The following is a 21,612-nucleotide window of genomic DNA, read 5'->3' as shown; positions in this document are numbered from 1 at the left end:
AAAAGATGCTGAAAGGGGTTTTAGATTCTTGGTGGGTAGTTGTCTGGGACCAAGAGTCGAGTCTATACAAGGAGAAAAACAGTAATGGGCCAAAATAAAGAGCCAGAAAGAGTGCTTGAGGTATATCTCAGGAAGGAGAAAACCCTTTTAGCAGTGGGAATCAGGGAAGGCTTCCTGGAGAAGGGGGCACCTGAAGTGAAATTTGAAGGAAGAAAAGAATTCAGAGAGGAAATGAGGAGGGGGAAGGGCATTCTGGGCATGGAACGGAGCGGAGGAGAACCTGAAAGGAAGGGAAACAGGAGGACAGGATCAAGGGGAAGGCTGGGGCATGGATAATGAATTTGACTAGAATGTAGATTGCATGAACCCATCCCCCAGGGTTGTTATGAGGATCAAATGAGATGATGATTGTAAAGCCTTTAGCACAGTTCCTGGCACATAGTGAGCACTATATACACATTAGCTGTTGTTGTCTTTATTGTTATTATTAATTACAGTGAGGAAGGCCTTAAACAACAGGCCGAAAACATCAATCCATCCATCCACATTAATTAAGTGTGCCAGGCACTGTGCTAAGTCCTGCATGTGGTCAAATGTGTGACTTAGGTGGGTTATTTGGGCTGCCGTGAGAAGGGGAGACTGGAAGGGGGAGAGACTGAAGGCACAGCAGTCAGTGTGGAACAGCAATGGTCCAATGGAGAAGTGATAAGGCTTAGGACTCGGTGGAGACAAGAGGATGGAGTCAAGGGATGTTGTACAGGGGAGGGAAAGGGAAGAGTAAGGGGTGACTGTGATGTTTTGAGCTTGGGTGACTCTCCTCCAGAGTTCTTATTTACCCCCTAATTAGAGCATGAACTGCTTGAGAGCAGGGGTCATCTTTTTCTATTTGCATCCCCCAGTCTTAGCACAGTGCTTGGCACACAGTACACTCTTAATACTTTTTCATTCATTCATTCACTCACTCATTCATTCATTCATTAGTTCATTCGTTCATTCATTCATTTGTTCATTCATTCACCCATTAGTTCATTTGTTTCTGGTCTAAATCTTTGTAGACTTTATCCTCCCTGAGGATAGGCGCCACACTAGAGTGCCTGCCTTGCATTCTCTGCAGCAGCCAATTTAAGAAGGAAAGGAGTTGTATGGTAGGAGGAGGTCAGAGGACCTGGGGCTCATATCTTGGCTCCTTGGCTCCTTCCATATTTAACCTCTCTGGGCCTCAGTTTCCTCCCATGTAAGATGAAAGATTGGAGTAGATACTTCCAAGGGCCCTCCCAGCTCTAGAAGTATGAACTGTTTTAGAAAGATTTTCATAAAATGGTTAAAATTAAAGAAGTTTTGGCAGAGGAAGCGGTGATCAGTTATCCAGGAAATTCAGTTCTGTGTAAGTTATTTGTGGATCGAGAGCTTGGAGTTCAGAAGGTTGGGAACAAATCCTGCTTCTGACATGCATGTTGACTCACCTGGGGCGGTCATCTGGTTTCTCAGAACCTCAGTTGCCACATCTATGAAATGGGAATTATTAGTCACCTTTAGTAATGATTTCACAGGCTCCAATGAGATGAGGTATGTAAAGTAGTCAACAGCTTTGCAAGCCTTAGACGTGTGTTTCCCTGCCCGATGCGGCCGTCTCCCTGTTTCAGAACCACCTGCCTTCCGCAAGTGTGAGCACGGCCTGCAGTTTGAGATCTCCCACCAGCTGGGCCGGGACCCTGTGCGCTATGATCTCAGCGGGTGGATCCAGAAGGCCAAGCCCAACCTGTCGGCCCTGAACGCCAGTCAGGTGCTGCAGCAGTCTACGAGGTGAGGATTGTGGATGGAGGGAGATCCAGCCGGGTTGGGGGGACCAGCATAGCCTCCAGCTGGCAGCCGCTGAGCAGTCCTGGCCTGCTCCTGGGGTTCATCAGCACCCTCTCTTCTGTCTGCTTCTCCAGCAATAATAGCTGGGTAAATGAGAACCATTCTGGGCATAACGTCTCTCCTTAATGAAACAAAGAGCTTTCACTTGGATTGAAACTTGTAAAATGTTTCCCCAGGGCGAGAGTGAAGCTGACAGAGGGAAAAGCTGCCCTTTTGGGATTGTGGGGGGTGGGAAGAAAAAAAGCTAAATGTGGCTTTTCTTCCCTTGCTTTTCATTAAATCTGAAAGGAGATGATGTGGCTGGAATCGGATTTATGGACATTTTGGAACTAGGGATCATAAAGCTGAAATGATGTGTTTTGTAGCATTAAAAAATGTAGGCTGCTGAGTGGTCGGGCCATTTCAGAGGTGCCAGCCACCAGAATGGAGCTTCTGATGAACTTGGCCCTGGGAATCACGAAAGGGTAGCTGTAACTGATGGTTGATCGGTGACAGGCACCACGGGGACTGTGGCCAGTGTGGTCCTGGGGTTCTGGGAACAGAGAGTGAGGGAGGAAAACTTCAGTGTCATGGGAAGAGACCGGGCTGGTGTCCTGGCTCTGCCAATAACTCCATGACCCCAGGGAAGTCATTCAACCCCTCTCTGACTCAGTTTCCTCTTCTGTTGTTGTACGTTGGAATAAGCCCCCTTTTCTCAGCCTCAGTTTTTCCATCTATGAAGGAAATGAAGGGGTTGAGTTGTGAGATGATCTCTCTCAAGTCCCTTCCAGCTTCCATCATGTGCTTCTGTGACTGTGTGACCTTGACCAAGTCATTTCCTCTCTCTCGGCCTCAGTTTCCACAACTGTAATAATAGCTAACATTTCTATAGTGCTTTAAGGTTTACAAAGTGCTCCCCAAATGTGATTTCATTTGATCCTCTTGAGAACACCAGAAGGGACTCTTCTTATCTCTATTTAATTTATTTATTATCTGTATTTTATCCTAGTAATAGGGCGCTCTTATCTCTCTTTTAAAGATGGGGAAACTGAGGCAGGAAGCGGTGGAGTGACTGGGCCAGGGTCACACAGCTAGTAAGTATCTGTGTCAGGAATTGAACTCGGGTCTGCTTGACTCAGTCCAGTTCTCCAACCACTGTGACTTCTGTACATGGTTGACTTTAGGTGACTCAGTTTCCTTAGTTTCACAGTTTCCTGTGGAAGGAGGGGGTTGTACCAGATGATCGCTAGGGTGCCATAAGGCAAGGGTCATAATTCCCAATTTAAATTTTGAACTTGACCTGTGGGGTGCCTAGGTGGTGCAGTGGTTAGAGCACTGAACTTGGAGTCAGGAAGACCTGAGTTCAAATCCGGCCTCAGACACGTACTGGCTGTGTAACCTTGGCCAAGTCACTTTGTCCTGTTTGCCTCAGTTTCCTCATCTGTAAAATGAGCTGGAGAAGGAAATGCTAAAGGACTCCAGTGTCTCTGCCAAGAAAACCCCAAATGGGGTCACAGAGAGTCTGAAGCAATTGAACTGCAACAACTGGACATGTGATTTCACAGGTGGAAGGACCTCCCAGTGAGGAAACTCCCTTCCTCAGGGCAGATGAGCACCTACTCTTCAACGTTGTCTCATTTTACAGATAAGGAAACTGAGGCTCAGAAGAATTGAGTTAATTATTTATAGTGCTAGAGAAGTAATATGGAATAGCAGACTGACTGCTAAACCTGGAGTCAGGAGGACCTGGGTTCAAATCCAGCCTCAGACGCATGCTAGCTTTGTGACCTGGGGCAAGTCACTTAACCTCTTCCTGCCTCAGGTTCCTCATCTGTAAAATGGGGATCATTGGAGTGCCCACCTCTCAGGGCAGTTGTGAAGACAGAATGATGTCATGTTTGTAAAGTGCTTTAAACCTTGAAGCGTCGCGTCAGTGCTGCTGATTGTAGGGACTGGCTGGATGACCCCGGGTAGGTCACTTAGTGCTCTGGAGTCGCAGAGAATTGTCCATCTGCATCTGCCAGTGTGGTGTAATCAGAGCGCTGTACCTGGATATTCAGGAAGACCTAGGTTCAAGTCTGGATGCTGTCAGTACTCCAGATGACATCTTAAATATTTATTACATGTAAGTGTGTGTGTGTGTGTGTGTGTGTGTGTGTGTGAGAGAGAGAGAGAGAGAGAGAGAGAGAGAGAGAGAGAGAGAGAGAGAGAGAGAGAGAGAAAGAAAGAGAGAGGGAGAGAGGGAGGGAGGGAGACAGGAGGAGGACAGGTCACCATTTGGTGGCCATGAAGAATCCTATCTTTAATAACGTGGATACACATTCTGTGGCCAAAGAGAACTATTACAAAGAGAAATCAACCAACCAGCCAACCAGCATTTGTTAAGTGCCTACTATGTGCTGGGTGATGGTGCTAGAAAGAAAAACAAAGTGACCTCTGCCCTTGAGAAACATACACCCACTCTCCTGTTGTTGTATCCTGGGGTTAAGATGCAATCAATAGACTATTATTAAGTACTGACTGTGTGCTGGGCACTGGGGATATAGATGCATTTAACAGTACAGAGACTCCAGACCCTCAGGGAGCTTCTGTTCCATTGGAAGAGACAGAGATGTACAGGTGTAAGTGCAGAAAATCCATCTCTCAGTTGCTATGTCTATTAAGCGCTCGTTAGGTGCTGACTGCTGGAGATAGAAAGACAGAGAGGAGATTCTGGTCCCTGCCCTCACTGAGGAATGGAGCTGTAACCAAGACAAGGCCATCCGAGCTTTGCCCCAGGGCGGGTATTTGCAGAAGAATGGAATCTGACATATGCCCCAAGTACTTACTAAATGCTCCTCTAATCAGATGAATGTCCTATTTTGTCCCTGTGTGCTTGTGGCTACCAGCAGCCCCTGTGACCTCAGAGGGTTAGGAAGAGGCCAGGGGGCGCTACAGCTGCCAATGTGAATATCATAGAGAACTTTGGAGTTGGAAGGGACTCCAGAGAGCTAGTCCAGGGGCCTCATTTTACAAAGAGGCAAACAGAAGCCCCCAAAGGGAAATGAATAGGCCTAAGGTCACCCAGTAAGCTGGTTTTACAGAGCCACTGCTTGGCTCTCCTAGGCTGACTTTAAGGTACAAAGGTGATTCCTGGGCACTGGGTCACAAGACTGGCTCCTTTGGTTTGAAGGCAATGGCTTTGTTTCTCTGGGATCTTTATCTCTACCATAACAAAGGCAGCTAGATTTCTCAGTGGATAGAACCCTGGGCCTGGGGTCAGGAAAACCTGGGTCCCAATCCCACCTGTCACTGACTGTGTGACCTTGGACAGGTCATGCTCCAGCTCTGGGCCTCTGACCCTGTAAAGATGAGGCCACAGGCATCTTGTCCATCAGGGCAGACTCTTCTCTGGCCCAGCACCTCCTCTCACAGCCTTGCTGCTCCTGCATCTCAAATGAAATGTGATCCCAGGCATTGTTAGTCTCCGTACATCTGCCATCCATCCAACTTGCTATTAAAACACCTTCGGCTCATTTAGAGAAGACTCATTTTCTTAATGACCCTAATAGCCATTTGGGGCAGGAGATGGAGATAGATTGTGTCTCCCAAGGAAGAGGAGGAGGAGGGCTAATTATAATCTCTGGGCGTGAGTGAACCTTGGCTAGATGGGAGCCCTGGGCCACCTGCTGATTCCTTTTGGCAGGGACATACCATCTCTTAGAATTTACCAGTGCATAGGTCTTTGCTCTTTTCATAGGAGATCACCCCGTTAGTTCCCTCATTTTTACAGATGGGGAAAGTGAGGCACAAAGGGTGGTCTGTAGTAACCCAGAGGAAGCATTTGGACCTTACCTGTGGGGACTGGGATCATGGTCCTGATAGAACTGGGTTGAGATGTGCAGTAGAGACAGGGCTGAATTCAGTCCCAAGATCTGAGTGGGAATTCTTCAGCAAGTCTGGGCTTCCATTTCCCCATCTGTAAAAGAAGGAAGTTGAAATTAGAAGGTCTCTAAGAGAGCTTCAAGCTCTAGGTGCATGTTCCTCTCTCTCTCTCTCTCCTGCATGTGTGTGTGTGTGTGTGTGTGTGTGTGAGACAGAGAGAGACACAGAGAGAGAGAGACAGAGAGACACACAGAGAGAAGACAGAGACAGAGAGGGAGGGAGGAAGAGAGAGAGAGAGAGAGAGAGAGAGAGAGAGAGAGAGAGAGAGAGAGATGGAGGGAGGGAGGGAGAGACAGAGGGAGGGAGAGACAGAGAGAAACAGAGACAGAGCAACAGAGGGAAAGAGAGAGAGAGAGGGAGGGAGAGGGAGAGAGAGAGAGAGAGAGAGAGAGAGAGAGAGAGAGAGAGAGAGAGAGAATGTCCAAACCCTGATTCTTCTTGGCTGTCTATCTATGGACCAAAATCAGTTAGCTGCCCTGAGCCTCACTTGCTGCATTTGTACAACGGGGATAATAATACCTGTGTTCTCATAATTGCCACAGGGAGCCAAGGTGATAAGGTAGTAAGGCGCAAAATGTGTAAATGTCGACTTTACGCCACTAGGGGGCAGTGTGGAGCAGTGGCTAGGGAGCCGGCCTGAGAGTGGAAGACCTGGATTCTAAATCTGCCCCTGACACATACGGGCTGACTGAGCAAGGTGCTTAACCTTGTGACGCTCCAGGCAGTGACTGGACAGGCCTCTGAGCTCCAGGTGAGGTTTCATTTTGCCTCCGTGAAGGGTTTTTTCTCACCCGGAGCTCTCACACCCCAGGTCAGGACCAGAAGGTTGGTATTGTTACTTTTGCCTTTGTTGTTGTTGCTGACGTTGCTTGGGTCATGGTCTGGCTCCTCTGATAGCTCAGCCAGTTCAAGTCAACCAGCATTCATTAAGCTCCTGCTGTATGCCAGGCACTGGGCTCAGCCCTATGGATAGAAAGACAAAAAAAAATAAAGTGAACCAGCCCCTGCCTTCCAGGTGCTTCCAGTCTGTGGGAGGGACACCCTGTACCAGTAGGAGATGGAAGACTTTTGTGCCCCCTAGCGGAGAGCCAGGGCAGGACTAGGGCCTGGGGTGGGGTGGGCTGTGTCCTACAATGGATTAAAGCTGGAAGGCGCCTTGGAGGCTGTTCAGACCCATCTTTCCATTTTACAGATAAAGAAACTGGAGTCTAGAGAGGTCACAGGAACATAAATCTAGAGCTGGGAAAGACTTTGGGTGAACCATCTGCTTCAATCACGACTCAATTTACAAATGGGGAAACTGAGGCCAATCCCTTCTTTTAAAGATGAGGAAACCGAAGCTCAGAGAGATGGTCGGATAGATCTAGAGTGGGTGGGGGCTTTAGGGACGATCTGGTTCAGTTGCCCTCCCCCAATTTTACAGATGAGGAAACTGAATCTCAGAGTGGTTAAAAATCATTAATATCTAGAATTGGAAGGAGTCTTGGAGGTCACTGACTTCAGCTTTTTCATTTTACCGACGAGGATGTGGTGTGACTTGCCTAAGGTCACACAGCAGTAAGCGGCTGAGAGGAGATCTGAACCCAGGGCTTCTCACTCCAAATCTGATGCTTTTTACTGGTCTACAATCTAGTTTTACCCTAACCCTGTTATCCCACATGGCCCCCCCACCCACCTTGAGAGCTCACATTGTGACTTTCTGAGGGCCTTTGGATGTGACCTTTACCTCCTCTGAGCCCGAGGGATTGAGTAACCAGGGTGTGAATGGCAAAGAACGTTGTAAACTGTGAAACACTTGGTATATGGCCTTGAAGTGTTTCATAAGCAGATGCTGTGACGGAAGGTACTTTTTCATAGTGTAAAGCTCCTACTATGTGCCCTGCCTTGGCCATGACCACTGGGGACCTGAGAGTCCTCCCTGCCGATGGAACCTTCTGAGGCTGCAGCCAGGCCTGGAGTGCGGGGAAGCTTCCTGCTTGGCTCAGGGTGTTCTCTGTCCTTCATCCTCCATCCTTCTCTCTCATCCCTCCATGGAGCTGCCTGATGGTCTTGCTTTTCTTCTCCCCAGGGAGGATCTCAGCAGCTTGTTCCAGCCTCGCTCCAGAGTGCCCCCGGTCTGCCGGGCAGTGACTGGCATGGAGGGCTGTTCCCAGCAGGCCTTGCATCGGGTCGGTTGTGTGAGGAAGACGTTTGCCAGTAGCATAGCAGCCGTGAAGAGGAAGGCTGTGTGCACCCAGATCATCCTCCAGATGGTGAGTCCTCCACAGCTGCTTCCCGATCCCTCTCCTTCTCCTCCTTTCATGTTGGGCTGCAGGAAGCAGCTGACCAGGGAGTGGGAGGGGAGGGGCTCTAGGAAGCCCCCTCCTCCCTACTGTTAAAAATCTGGTCACCACCACAGTGCCTGAAATTCTACCATCAGACCTTGCTTTAAACTAGGTCATTGAAGGTCCCTATTAGAGGACTAATAGCTAACTTTTACACAACACTTTCTGGCATTATGTTAAGTGCTTTACAATCATTAGTTCATTTGATCCTCACAACAACCCCAGGAAGTAGGGGCTATTATGACCCCCCTTTTACAGGTGAGGAAACTGAGACAGGAGAGGTTAAATGACTTGGCCAGGGTCACACAACTAGAACATGTCTGGGGCCAGATTTGAACTCGAGTCTTCCTGACTCCAGGCCCATGCACTGTGCCACCTAGCTGACTCATCACAAGGTGAGGGTCAAGTGAGACCTTATTTCTATAGTTCAGTTCCATCAATGCTAGCCGTTACTGTTATCAATAATAACGAGGCTGGATGACCCCTTGGTGGATGTGATGTAGGCAGGTTTCCTTTCTGGGTCTGGGTTCGGCTTGTCAGCCATCGCGGTCCCTCCTGGTTCACCTCGAGCCGTTGTCAGAAGACGTGAGTTGTCCCAGGCCAGGCTTGACCTCACGATATAACCTTGGGCAAGGCTCAGCTTCAGCTGTCCTTCTTTAAAGTGAGGTGTTTGAACTAAATGTCCTCTAGCTTTTTCTCCGGCCTGGGGCATCTTTGTTGTCTTGGTGGCTTTGAGTCTCGATGCATGGTTTTTAGGGAGCGGGAGAACAGCGTAGCTAATGCTTGTGAGGTGGAACCCTTTCCTGATGGTCCAGAGTAGGGCTCGCTCTTCTGGAGTGGGGAGGGGGTGTGTCAGGGTAGAGTCATCTGCAGGGCAAGGAAGCTTCTGGCGAGACAGTGGAGATGTCTGCAGGATGGTGAGGGGGGCTGGGAATCGAGGTTCCCATCGGGCAGAGACTCTCATTAATCTCTGCATCAGAATACCATCCCTAACACAAAATCCAGTTGAAAGTCATCCCTAATCTTCTGATTAACTCCTCCTGTGAGTCACAGCCAGCCCTGACCTGTCTCTCCTTCTTCTGTGCCCCAGGATGCTTTGACCAATGTGATCAAAAGATCCCAGCTGCACTTCATCCATTGCCTGGTCCCAACATCAGGATTGGAGGACAGAGGAGGGAGCACCAACCTGGAACCAGCTCACAGAGAGCACCCCGTGGACATCTCCATCCTGAGGGTCCAGCTTGCTGGGGCTCAGGTCCTAGATGCCCTGAGGCTGCACCGGATGGGTAAGTGGCCCGCTCTGGGAACAATGGGGAGAATCCCCCAGCCCCAAGAGGCCCTGACATGTATGGAGCCTTCAGCCCTTCGAAGCAGGCTCATGAGTGGGATCAGGAGGTTCAGGCTGAAAAAGACATCAGAGAATGTTGAGCTTGGCCTACTTTTCTTACAGTCTGGAAAGCTGAGGCCATTCTTCTAATAGACAAAGCTCCATGAGGATTTCCGTAAATGCTTTAAAATTTACCAAAAGGCTTTACACGCGTGACCTCATCTGGTCCTTACAATGACCACGTCTGGCAGAGGGCTGCTATCATTCCTGTTTTACAGAGAGGAAGGTGAGGCTGATGAGGGAGGTGGGACAGGATTTGAACCCAGGGTCTTCCCAACTCCAAGCCCAGTCAGTACTCTGTCCACTTCGCCACCGGGCTGCTGTCCACTGACGCCATCGCCTTTCTGTCTCCTCATTGTGCCCTTCACAGAGTTGAAGGTTTGTTTATTGAATAACCGACAACCGTGGGAATCACCTGGGTAATGTGGGACTGTGGGAAAGAAAGGCTGGCTGTGAGATCAGAGGCTCTGCACTGAAATCCTGGTGACTTGTGTACACAAGGCACTTTTCCTCCTTAGTTATAAAATGAGTGGGTTGGACCAGATTCTTCTAAAACAAGACTACCAGGATCTGGACTTGACACAAGAGAAAACGGGCCCAGGGGTTCTGAGCCACCTGCCCAATCTCGTTCAGCACACTGGTCCAGCCAGAGCTAGGACCTAATAGCAAGAATATGTCCCATTTCTGGAGCACTTTAAGATTTATAAAACATTTTCTTGACAATAGACATAAGGTGTATCTTGGAAATAAAGAAACCAAGGCTCTGAGAGGTGGCAGTGACTCATCCAGGGTCACTCTGGCAGTTTGTGCCAGCTCAGAACCCGGAATCAAGGAATTCTGACCCCAAGCCAGCATTCTTTCCATGGAGCTCCCTGAGCTGATAGTGTCAGGCCTGGGATAGAGCCTGCACCTGCCTCTCGGGCCTTCTGGGATCATTCCTTCCTTCCTTCCTTCCTTCCTTCCTTCCTTCCTTCCTTCCTTCCTTCCTTCCTTCCTTCCTTCCTTCCCTCCTTCCCTTCCTTCCTTCCTTCCTTCCTTCCTTCCTTCCTTCCTTCCTTCCTTCCTTCCTTCCTTCCTTCCTTCCTTTCTTTCTTCCTTCCTCCCTCCCTTCCTTCCTCCGTCCCTTCCTCTCTTCCCTCCCTTCCTCCCTTCCTTCCTCCCTCCCTCCCTCCCTCTCACCCTTCCTTCCTTCCTTCCTTCCTTCCTTCCTTCCTTCCTTCCTTCCTTCCTTCCTTCCTTCCTTCCTTCCTCCTCCTCCAGCATTTCCCCACATACAGGCACAGTCTCCATCGTCACCTTTTCCCAGAAGGGTGCCCCAGCCCTTGGGGTTCCTGCCCTGTTTCTGGCTCTCTGCCACCCCCCTTCCAGAAGCTTTTTTTATAGGATCCCTTGGGAAGATGGCATTGCTCAGAGAGCCAGGGAGCCCTGGCCCTGAATGCTGTCCCTTCTCCTGTGCCTCTGGACAGCTCCGTCTTCCTCCCCCTTGCTGGTGCTTAGCCCAGTCCCACTGCATTGCTGAGTGCTGGCTCGAGGTAGCATCTGCCGCCCCTGCCCAGCTGATTCAGCCGGGGCCTGGTGCCAGAGAAATGGTGCATGGCCCCCTGGGGCCGCTGCTACGTCACTCAGGTGTGGAGGCCGCTGTCTGCTGGAGGGGCCACCTGAGGCAGGAAGGGGAGGGAAGCGAGGGGAGCGAGGGCATAGGCTTTCTGTGGTGCCTACTGTGTGCCAGGGCATAGGCTTTCTGTGGTGCCTACTGTGTGCCAGGGCCAAGCACCTTTTAGAAATACTATCTCATTTGAACCTCACAACAACGCCATCAGGGAGGTGACCTTATTATCCCCATTTTATAGGTAAGGAAACTGAGGCAGAGAGATTAAGTGACTTGCCCAGGGTCACAGACCTAGTAATTATCAGGCTGGACTTGAACTCAGATCTCTCTGACTGCATTACCCGCTGCTCTATCTAGCCGAATCTCACTGCTCTCCCTTCAGAATTGCCTGAAATATCCCCCTGCCCAAAGGCCACTGGGAGCCATAGACACAGGAGATGCTAGAGCGATGGTCTGCGGAAGCCTCTGGACTAAGGAAGGAGGCAGGAAAGGGGCTGCTGGTTCATAGACTGCAGACACAGGGCATTGAGAGAAGGGTATTTATTACCAAGAAAAGTAACAGGGAGAAGGGCGGTGTGGAGGATAGGGCATGGGGCTCAGGGTCAGGTTCGAATCCTGCTCCATATGGTCACTAGCCATGGGATCAAGAGCATCTCCCTTCACCTCTGTGACCCTCAGTTTCCGCATTTGTCAAATGGATACAAGAATATTGGCAGTGTTTACCTCAAGTCCGCGTGAGATTCTGTATGTGGAGCATTCAGTAAACATTAAAATAAACCCATCCAGGGGGGCGGTAGCATCGCGTACGTAGTAGAGAGACACCTGGGTTCAAGGCCTTCTTCTCCCACCTCTGTGCCTAGCACCGTGTTAAGTGCTTGGTCCTGCCCTCAAGGAGCTTTCATAAAAGGTAGCTGTGGGCTGCCAGGCCAGGCTCTCTGCCTCAGTTTCTTCATCTGCAAAACGGTGATAATCATAGCATCTATTTCACTATGCTGCTGAGAAGATCCTAAGAGATAATGTCTGTTATACAAACATTGGAGCGTCTATTATTGTCCCCAGTGAGCCTGGATTTGATTCCACAAATGACCCTTTGAAAGAAGAGCCACCCTGGCCACATCATTCCTGTGCTCGAAAATCATCAGCGGGTCCCTACTGCTTCTCCAGAAAAGTTTAAATTTTTGCCTGCTCTTCAAGGCCCTCAGAACACTGGTACTGTCTTAATGTTCCAGGTTTTTCTCATGGACAGCCCCTGTCCCTGCTGAACACCCGCTGCCGTGCCCTTCTGCCTCCGGGCTTTTGCTGACACTGAAATGCCCACCCTTCAGAGCCCAGTTCAAATGCTTCCTCCTCCAGTGAGCGTTCCATGATCTGGGTGGTGGGTGGCGATGTCTTCCTGTTCAAGCCTCACCCCAAGAAATCCCAAGGCTCACAGGTCCGCAGCTGGAGGGAGCCTCAAGGCCCCCAAATCCAGCCCTCTCCTTTTATGAACATCACCACACATGTATTCATCCCTTGTTATGTGCCAGGCTTTGTGCTAAATGCCCAAAGTCACCCAGGTCAGGTCAGAGGTAGGATTTGAACCCAGGTCCCTGACTCAGAGTTAGCAGTCCTCTCACTGAGCCAAATCTACACCTTATATTCCAGCTCCCGGGGCTCTGTGCATAGTAGGTGCTCTGTGCTTCTTGGGGTAGTCCTTGGTCCCTGCCCAGGGTACAGGCATTCCCTCTAACAAAAGAGCTCGTCCCCATTCTGATTGGAGCTCGGCCCACAGTCCTTTGATGTTTTCTTCCTGCAGTGATTCCCTGTGGCTTCATAGAATCATAGGATTCCAAGCAGCAAAGGACTTCAGAGGCAGTCCAGTCCAACGCCCTCATTTAAGCATGAGGGAAGTGGGGCCTAGAGAAAGGGGGAAGTCCTCCGTTGAGGAGGGGGCACAGCTGGGGCCGGAGCCAGGTCATTCCACTCCAGATTGGGTGCTTCCCCTGCCCCCATTGAAAGTCAGGCTTCCTCAGGGAAATGCTGGGATCCCAGATGGAATGATGGAAGGCCAGTTCCCCCAGTCAGAACACCTGACACACGTTGGCTGTGTGACCCTGGGTGAGTCACTTCTCACAGGGCCCCAGGAGCATCTCTAAGGCTATAGGCTGCAATCAATCGATCAACCAGTCAGTAAGTATTTATTGAGCAGCTGGAGGTATAGGGGAAAGAGGCCCGTTCTTAGAGTGAGGAAGACCCAAATTCAAATACGGCCTCAGGATTTGACCTGGGGAAACCTCAGTTTCCTCGTGCGTAAAATGTGGAGGCTGGTCTCTGCAGCCTCTAAGGTGCTTTCTAGCTCCAAAGCTATGACCTCATGATTGTATAAGGCAAAAACAGCCCTTCACCTCAGAGAAATCACATTCTAATTGGGAGATAACATGTCAAAGGAAAGACACATACAAGAAACGTTCAGAACGGATGGAAGGTGACCTTTAAAGGAAGGGTGTAGCAGCTGGTGGACGAGGAAGGGCTTTCTGCTGAAGGTATTTGAGTCTGATCAGCATCTGAGAAGGAGCTGCACACAGATGGCCTGGAAGGGCCAGGCCAGAACCCCAAATGCCCCAGAGATCTTTGATTTCTGCAGGCAGAGACCACCCTTCACTGATGCAGGTTGGAACGAGTGTGTTGTCTGAGATACCGACAAGTTAATGGATTGAGTGTCAGAACCTTCATCAGAACCTGGGCCTTTCTGACATCAAATCTAAACCTTTATGGTCAGAAGTTTGGCTTGGAACCTTAGCTCTGATGCTGAACTTCCTTGCGTTTCCTTGGCCACAGTCTCTGGGGGCCAGTTTCCTCTTCTCTCCAACGAGGGGGTCTGGGTGAGGTGATATCAAGGCTCTAAAGCGATGATTTCTCCTTAGGGACTGACATCAGCTTCAGCCATGGCTGAAAACAATAAGATTGTCAGTGGCTCATGGATCTGGAGCTGGACTGGACCCTGGAGGTCCTCTGCTCATTTTACAGTGGAAGAAACAGGCCTGGAAAAGGCAGATCACTGGTCCGATAGTTCCTAGAATCATAAATAGGTCTAGAGCTAGAAAGGGCCTTGGATGCCAGCTACTCCGAGTCCTTCACTTTAGAGGGGAGGAAACCAAGGCCCAGTCTATATAGAGAGTCAAGAGTGGGCTTGGAACCCGGGCCCTCTGCCTCCAGGGCTCCTTCCACAGGGCCACTGTGTAGCTCTTGGACTCTGGGTATGATGCTTTGGCCAGATGCTTATCTGTTAGAGGCCGAGCAGAGGCAGGAACTCACAGACACCATATGATGCCCTGATACTAGGTCTGAACGCTGCCCTCCACCTCCAGCCTCACTGTCATGTTCCTAATAGATTTACATCACTGGGGTCTTTTGGTGAGCACATTGGGGGCACCGTTTAAACAAGGGCAGAGCTCAATTCCCTTATTGATTTCCCCTCCATCTTTAGAGCTTCAAGCGGGATGAGGAAAGAAAATGACCTTGGGGAGAGTGTTCACAGATCACCCACTGCTGGTGGAGTTACCTAGTGCCTGAGACCATTGCCTGGGGACAAAATGTGGCTATTAGTGTGATGCTTGGAGAGGGAGCTGCCTCACACTATGTATTAGAGGGAGCATGGAGGAATCAATAGGATGCTGGTCTTGAGTCAGAAAGTCCTGGGTTCAAATCCAGCCTCTGACACTTACAAGCGGTATGACCCTGGGCAAGTCACTTCACCCTGTTTGCCTCAGTTTCCTCATCTGTAAAATGAGCTGGAGAAGGAAATGGCTAGCCACTCCAGGATCTTTGCCAAGAAAACCCCAAATAGGGGTTATGAAGAGTCAGACGTGACTGAAACATGACTGAAAATTTAAAAAAAAATTGTCCAGGGCTGTTGTGAAGAACAAATGGGGTAATAGTTTTGAGGTGCTTTGCAAATCTTGTTGTGCTGGCTCAATGACAGATATCACTTCTCTTGCTCCCCTGGTCGTGCCAGGCTTCTTGTGACCCCCTGTGGACATGGAGGACGCCCACGTCACAGGGTCATAGGTGTAGAGATGGAAGGGACTTGGGAGGTCATGAGGAACCCAAACATGGTGACTTGTCCGAGGTCACACAGTCTGTCTGAGGTGGGACTTGAACCCAAGCCCATTTTCTTGCTTCTCCAGGCTTTTTGTTTTGTTCCATGCTCTCTGCCTTCTTCCTCTTTCACAGTTTGTACCATTTCCATCTCCAAGCACACTTCCTCCAGGGAGGCTTCCCTATTTACCCAGGCCCTGCTGGAATCCTTCCCTTTGTCTCCCTCCCCCAGGTTACATGGACCACATGGGCTTCACTCGATTCCGGCGGCAGTTCCAAGGTCTGGCTCCGGAGTTTATGAAAAAGCTTTTGCTGCCCCATGAGAGGATGGAGGAGAGGAAGGTATGGGACACCGTATGGAGGGACTCGGACTGGGGAGGAGATGCCTTGGAGGCTGGGAGGTGGGGAAAGGGCTAGACCGAGAGTTAGTAGAAGCCTTGGCCTTAAAAACCAACTCTTAATACTCACTTGCTGTGTGACCAAGGACCAGTCACCTAACTTCTCTGAGCCTCAATTTTCTCATCTGCAGAATGGAGGCAATACCTACGTGACAGGGTCACTGTAAAACTCAGAAGTGATCGTGTTTATAAAGGCATTGGGTAGGCCTCTGGAAATGCTGAATCAGAAAGCTGGCAAAAAAAGAATTTCACCGAGAGGCCCCAGAGGCAGGAGTCAGGATTCGAATCCTTCCCACCTGCCCACATTTGGACAAGCACATTCCCCTCCCAGAGCTCAGTGTCCTCCTCTGTCCACCCAGGGAGTTAGATGAGATGGCAAAGGAAACGAAGGAGGAGGAGGAGAAGGAGGGAGAGAAGGAGGAGGGGGAAGAGGAAGAGGAGGAGGAGAGAGAGGAGGAAGAGGAGGAGCACAGTGGGGCTTATGGTAATCATAGCTAACATGTTTCTAGCACTTTAAGGCTGGCAAGGTGCTGTTATTGGACCATGAACTTTGAACTCTTCCTTGCTCCAAAGATCACTCGTTAGCATTGTCATTGGGGGATCACCAACTCCTTTGATGATGCCCAGGGATCTAGTGTGATTGCTAACATAGACTCATCATTGTTAAGCTGGGAGGGACATAGAATATTAGAGCTGGGAGGGGCCTTAGAACAGGGAATGTCAGAGCTGGGAGGCTCCTACAACAGATAACATTGGAGGTAAAAGGGTCTTTAAAAAGCATTTAGTCAAATCCTTTAACCTAATTTTATATTATACATAGGAAACTAAAGTGATGGGGGGTGCCTCTGGTCCAGCAGCCTCCCCTTGGCTGGGCCCAGGTCTCCTGCCTGCCACACCAGGGCTCCTCCTGCCTGTTAGCTTCATGCTTGGGTCCACAAGGATCAAAGTCTCTCTGGTGTGAGACAAAATCAAGCTTGGGCGAGTGGAAAAACCCACATGAAGCCCATTTGATTCTGAGGTGGGGGGAGGAAGGATGACTTTTAAAATTCTCTCACAAATGTGGTTTGCTGCAGCAGAGATTTTTGGGGGCAATGAAAGTAAACTCCATCCTGCCTCTTAGGAAAAAGCTGATAAATATGCATCGGCCGCGAAGCTCCGTCACAGCATGAATTAAACATGAACACGTGCTCGGTTGGGTAAACTGTCAGAGCCTGTGTGCAAATTCATTTAAGACCTCACGATTGAATCAGACATGTCTGACAGGCAGAAAAGGTCAATGTTGTTATTAGACACCTATAGGAGGTGGAAGGGACCCCGTGGACAGGAGGAAGTAGGGGACAGATCTAATCCTCTGTGTTCTGGGTCCAGCCTGGCCCGGCCCAGCCTTTTAATGCCAGGATTGTGTCCCGAAAAGCACTGGGGGCACCCAAGGCGAAAGTCATACCCATGCCACAACTTACCTCTTCCTCCTAATAAGTTGATTTAGCATTAGAAAGGGCCTCAAAAATCAGCTGAGTTCAAACTCTTCATTTATTGGTGAAAGCCCACTGGTCACACAAGGAGTAAGTGGCAAATTTGAACCCAGGTCCTCTGCCCCTGAGTCTGGCATTCTTCCCGTTGGAGGTGGTGGAGAGGAGGTTGACTTCAGGGGCTCTAACCCCTTGGTCCCTCTGTGACCTCTTTCCTGCTCCCTAGAAATGCAAGGGCTGCTCTGGATTGCTCCTGAGGTCCCTTTGGGCTCTGAGTGTGTGATATTATGAGCAGAGGTCCAAATTCCTCTTACCATTTGTGGCTTTAAAGGAATCTCCTTGTGAGAACCCTGGTAACGGAGCAGCAGCTTCCAAACTATTGCCCTTTGCCTAGACTTGGGACTGCTTGGAATTGGGATGTACTTTGTTAGAGTAGGGCTAAGGAAGTCCAAATTGGACACCCGCTAGACCAGCCACCTCCTATGGAGGGGAAGTCTGTTATGAATCCAGGGATTGTGTTTGACCCTGGCCAAATGTCTTGCACCTTTGGCCTCAGGAGTGGGAGGGATCATGCAGGGAGAGGCTGGAGGGGGTGGCTCAGCCTCCATCACTAGATGTGTGTCTCCAGGGCAGTGCTCCTGACCACAGGTTCTCGGCATTGTCATTGACAAGGGAGTTCACTGTTAACGGGCTCTCAGCTCCCTGCCTACTTCCAAGCCTGAAATGGTGTGACTCAGTGATTCCCTGAAGCCTGGCGTCATTAGCACATGAGAGGGATCCTGATCCTGATCTGTCAGGCCCTTTGCTATCGGTCCACAAGGAGTATAAACATCCAGAGGAAGTCTCCCTTAACCTTCTGTAGAACTAGGCTCATCCGACTTGATTTGTAAAAGGGTTTCTACAAAATAGATTGTCAGAAGAAAGAACCTGAAATGAGCTAAAGCTTAGAATACAGGAAAGGGCCTGAGAATATGGAATGTTGGAGCTGGAGGGTCCTTAGAACAGGAGATGCCAGGGCTGGGAGGAGCCTTAGAACAGGAGATGTCAGGGCTGGGAGGGGCCTTAGAACAGGGGATGTCAGAATTGGGAAGAACATGGAACCTCAGGGCTGAGAGAAGCCTTGAAAAGGACTAAAACCAACCTCCCCTTTTCCCCAGCTAAGCAAATTGGAGTCTGAGGAGAGCAAAGGCCCCAACCTGAGGTCATGCAGACAATTAGTGGCTTACCCAGAACCTGAAGGCAGGCAGCAGAAACTGAAGCCAGCCCTTCATGGAGTTCAATCAGAGGGTCCCAGAAGGCCCATTGTTGAAAAGACATATTCTTGATTGGCTGTTCCAGTACGAGAACTTCCCACCCATGAGGTTGCTGCTGAAGAGCCCTCCTGGGGATGTCTTGCATTCTGCCTTGGCGGAGGCCCTCTATTTGCTGGACGGAGAGCAAGTCAGGAACTCATTGATGATTAGCAAACCGGGGTGTGCTACAGCCGGCTCATACTTGGGGTGGGGAGATGCTTGTTGATTTTTCAGTGTGAGCATTTACACCTTGGAAGCAGGCAAGCAGCTACAAATCAGGGCTTGATTTGGGTCTACAGGGAGCCGGTTGTTAAATATTTTCCAGCATACCTTGTTGGCCTGTGCTAACATTTACTAGCCATTGTCACCCAAGCATAAGAGAGACTGCCCCCTCCCTCCCCTGACAGGTCTGTTTTGACAGAGGGGAGGAGGCAGAGAAACACCTTCCCTCCCACTTCTCACATTCTTTCTTGTGAGGTGCCTTTCATCCCTAACATTGTGATAAAGGAACAGAAATCCAGGCATGTTCTAAAAAAACACAGGAAAGAAGATAGAGTCCACAAACCAGAAAATAATTGATAATCTTGGCTTTGATTCCTGGAAAAAGTTCTAGAAGAGATTAACAAAGGGGCAGCTGGGGAGGTGGCATGGCATGATGAAAAGGGCGTCGGGATCCAAGGACCTGGGTTCGAATCCTGACTCTGATGCCCACTCAGGCTTCTTGGGCCTTGGTTTCCTCCTCTATAAAAAGAAGGGGTTAGACTAGCTGGCCCCCCAAAGATGCTTTGAATTCTGAGGCTCTGAGTCTATGATCACAGAAAGGGAAGTGGTAACATGAAGACCCTTCTAGCTGTAAGACTTATTGTTCCAGAGTTCCTTCCAGCTTGGAACAGGCAGTTATCTTCTAAGGTCTTTCTAGCTCAAACATTATATGTTCTAAGATCATTTCAGGCTATCAGCATTTTATGTTCTATGTTCCATGTTCCCTGTTCTGAGTCCCCTCCCAGCCCTGACCTTCCCTGTTCCAAGGCCCCTCCTAGCTCTGATATCCCCTGCTCCAAGGCCCCTCCCAGCTCTGACATCCCCTGTTCTAAGGACCCTTCCAGCCCTGACCTTCCCTGTTCTAAGGACCCCTCTCCCAATTCTGACATTCCCTGTTCTAAGACCCCTCTCATATCCCCTGTTCTGAGGCCCCTCCCAGCCCTCTTGCTGGTTGTTCTTAGGGCCCTGCTAGCCCAGGCATTTGGCTCATCTGTGATTCTCTGCTCGAGGTGTGGAGGCAGCCCTCCTTCTGCAGGTAGCCGTGTAATTAGGAGATAGGAAGATCTGTGTGTGCTCACCAAAGCCGTTGTTTTCATACAGCAGCCATTCATTTCCAGTGTCATTGTCTGTTACCAAGCGCTTCACACCCTGTTTGTTCATTCTTCCCTTTCCTCCTGGCTGAATTTCTCCAGCTCGGTCTCATCTGGGATGCCCCGCCCCTTCTCTGTTGGGAGGCCCGCTTGGATGATCTCATGGAGGGGGGCATCCTAGAGAAACCTAGGAGGGAAATCTTTGCACTGAATGCCAGAGAAGTTACCCTGAAGACGGGACTGCAGGAGGACGCTCACCCCGTGATTTTGAATTCTCGGCTCACATTAAACGAACTCCTCATGTGTTAATAGAATAAATAATGGAGGGCAAGGATTCCCAATCTAATTGCTCTTGTCCTCGGGCCATGCCATCAATATAAAGAATCAATCAAGGAGCATTCCCACTCTAGCTACTCTGACTAGCTGACGCTGGTACTGCCCACCTAAAGATCAAAACAGGCCTTTGATACATACCTCTGTGGGTTCTCACAACAGCCCTATGATGAAGGTGCTGCAGATGATTGTGCCCATTTCTCAGATGAACACAATGAGGGTCAGAGAGGCAGGTCACACAGCTTGTGAGTGTCCGAGGTGGGGCTCTGAACTCTAGTCTCCCCAAGCTCCACGGTGCCTTTCTGGTTGTGTGGTTGGTCAAAAGTGGTGGCTTTGGAATTGGAAGACCTGGGTTCAGATCCCACTCTGTTGCTTACTGTATTATGACCTTGGGTGAGTTGTTTTTCTCTATGCCTTAGTTTTTTCCTCCAGGAAAAAAAAGACCTTGGGCTAGATGGTCTTAAAGAGCTCTAAAGCACATGAACTAATATCTTTGAGGGCTAGGAATATCAGAAGCTCAATGGTATTTTTTCATATATTTAAAGGCCTGGGACAATGGGATCATAGAGCGTGAGCTAGGAGGGACCTCAGATCAGAGGCGTCAGATCCAACCCTGTAATTTTATAGATAAAACAATTGCAGCTTTGGGAGTGAGGTGGGGGAAGTAAGTGACTTCCAGAAGGTCACCCTCAGGATTTGAATCTGGGTCTCCTGACTCCAGGCCCTGCCTCCATCCACAGTGCCACCTACTTACTTTATTATTATGAAGATTAAGTTAGATAATGCATGTAATAGCACTTTACAAATCTTAAGGCAGTATACAGAGGTAAGATGGTAGTGTTACTGCCTCATGTTCTCTTAATGGCGTTGTGGACAGAGAACTGGCCTAGGAATCAGCAAGATGCGAGTTCAAATTCTACCTCAGTCATTTACTACTAGCTTTGTGACCCAGTCTCCTTGCCTCAGTTTCCTTGCCTGTAAAATGAGAATAATGATAGCACCTACCTCCCGGGGCTGTTATGAGAATCAAATGAGACAAATTCTGTGGCTGGTATAAGGGAGGGTGCAGAATCAGGAGGTCATTAGTAGACTCCACATCATCCATTAGGCTGGTGCTTAATTATCTTGGTTGTCTGAGTTTCCACCCCACAGCAGATTGGAAATAGTAAGAAGGGCCCTTGGGAAGGACCAGTGAGAAGTAGACACAATGGAAGCAGAAGAAACTGTAGTGGTTGAAATGCTGGTGCTGACCTTGGAGTTGCAGGTCCTGAGTTCAAATCCTAGATCAGATGCTTGCTAGTTCTGTGGCCTTGGACAAGTCACTTAACCCCTCTTGGCTTCAGCTTCCTCATCTGTAGAGTGAAGAAGTCAGATTAAAATGCCTCGGAGGCCCCTTCCAGGTCCAAATCCTCTAAATCTACGGTCGCTATGAGACGGCACAACTTGAGAACAAATATAGTACTGAACCGTGTTGGTGCTGGGGAGGAAGGCTAAGGATCATTCTGGTGATTGACTTCATGGAAAGAAAAGGGATGTGTGGAGCATTTTAGGAAGAGTTCCTAGGATCATAGAAGTGACCTCAGAATTCCTTCATTCAAACCCCATTTT

General features: G+C 49.5%; 1 protein-coding gene across 1 annotated transcript in view; it reads left to right on the top strand.

Moving 5' to 3' along the window:
• Positions 1-21,612, top strand: part of MYO18B (myosin XVIIIB) — a 361,792-nt gene that overhangs the window by 135,018 nt on the left and 205,162 nt on the right. The window contains exons 18-21 of the mRNA XM_036737706.1: positions 1,644-1,803; positions 7,832-8,015; positions 9,178-9,373; positions 15,393-15,502. Of these exons, the coding sequence (XP_036593601.1) occupies positions 1,644-1,803; positions 7,832-8,015; positions 9,178-9,373; positions 15,393-15,502 (650 nt within the window). The remainder of the gene's footprint in view (positions 1-1,643; positions 1,804-7,831; positions 8,016-9,177; positions 9,374-15,392; positions 15,503-21,612) is intronic.

The sequence above is a fragment of the Trichosurus vulpecula genome, chromosome 1 (assembly GCF_011100635.1).
Source record: "Trichosurus vulpecula isolate mTriVul1 chromosome 1, mTriVul1.pri, whole genome shotgun sequence".
In the NCBI taxonomy this organism is placed as follows: Eukaryota; Metazoa; Chordata; class Mammalia; order Diprotodontia; family Phalangeridae; genus Trichosurus; species Trichosurus vulpecula.
The sequence above is the reverse complement of the archived record's forward strand: the minus strand, read 5'-3'. Positions and strand labels throughout refer to the sequence as shown.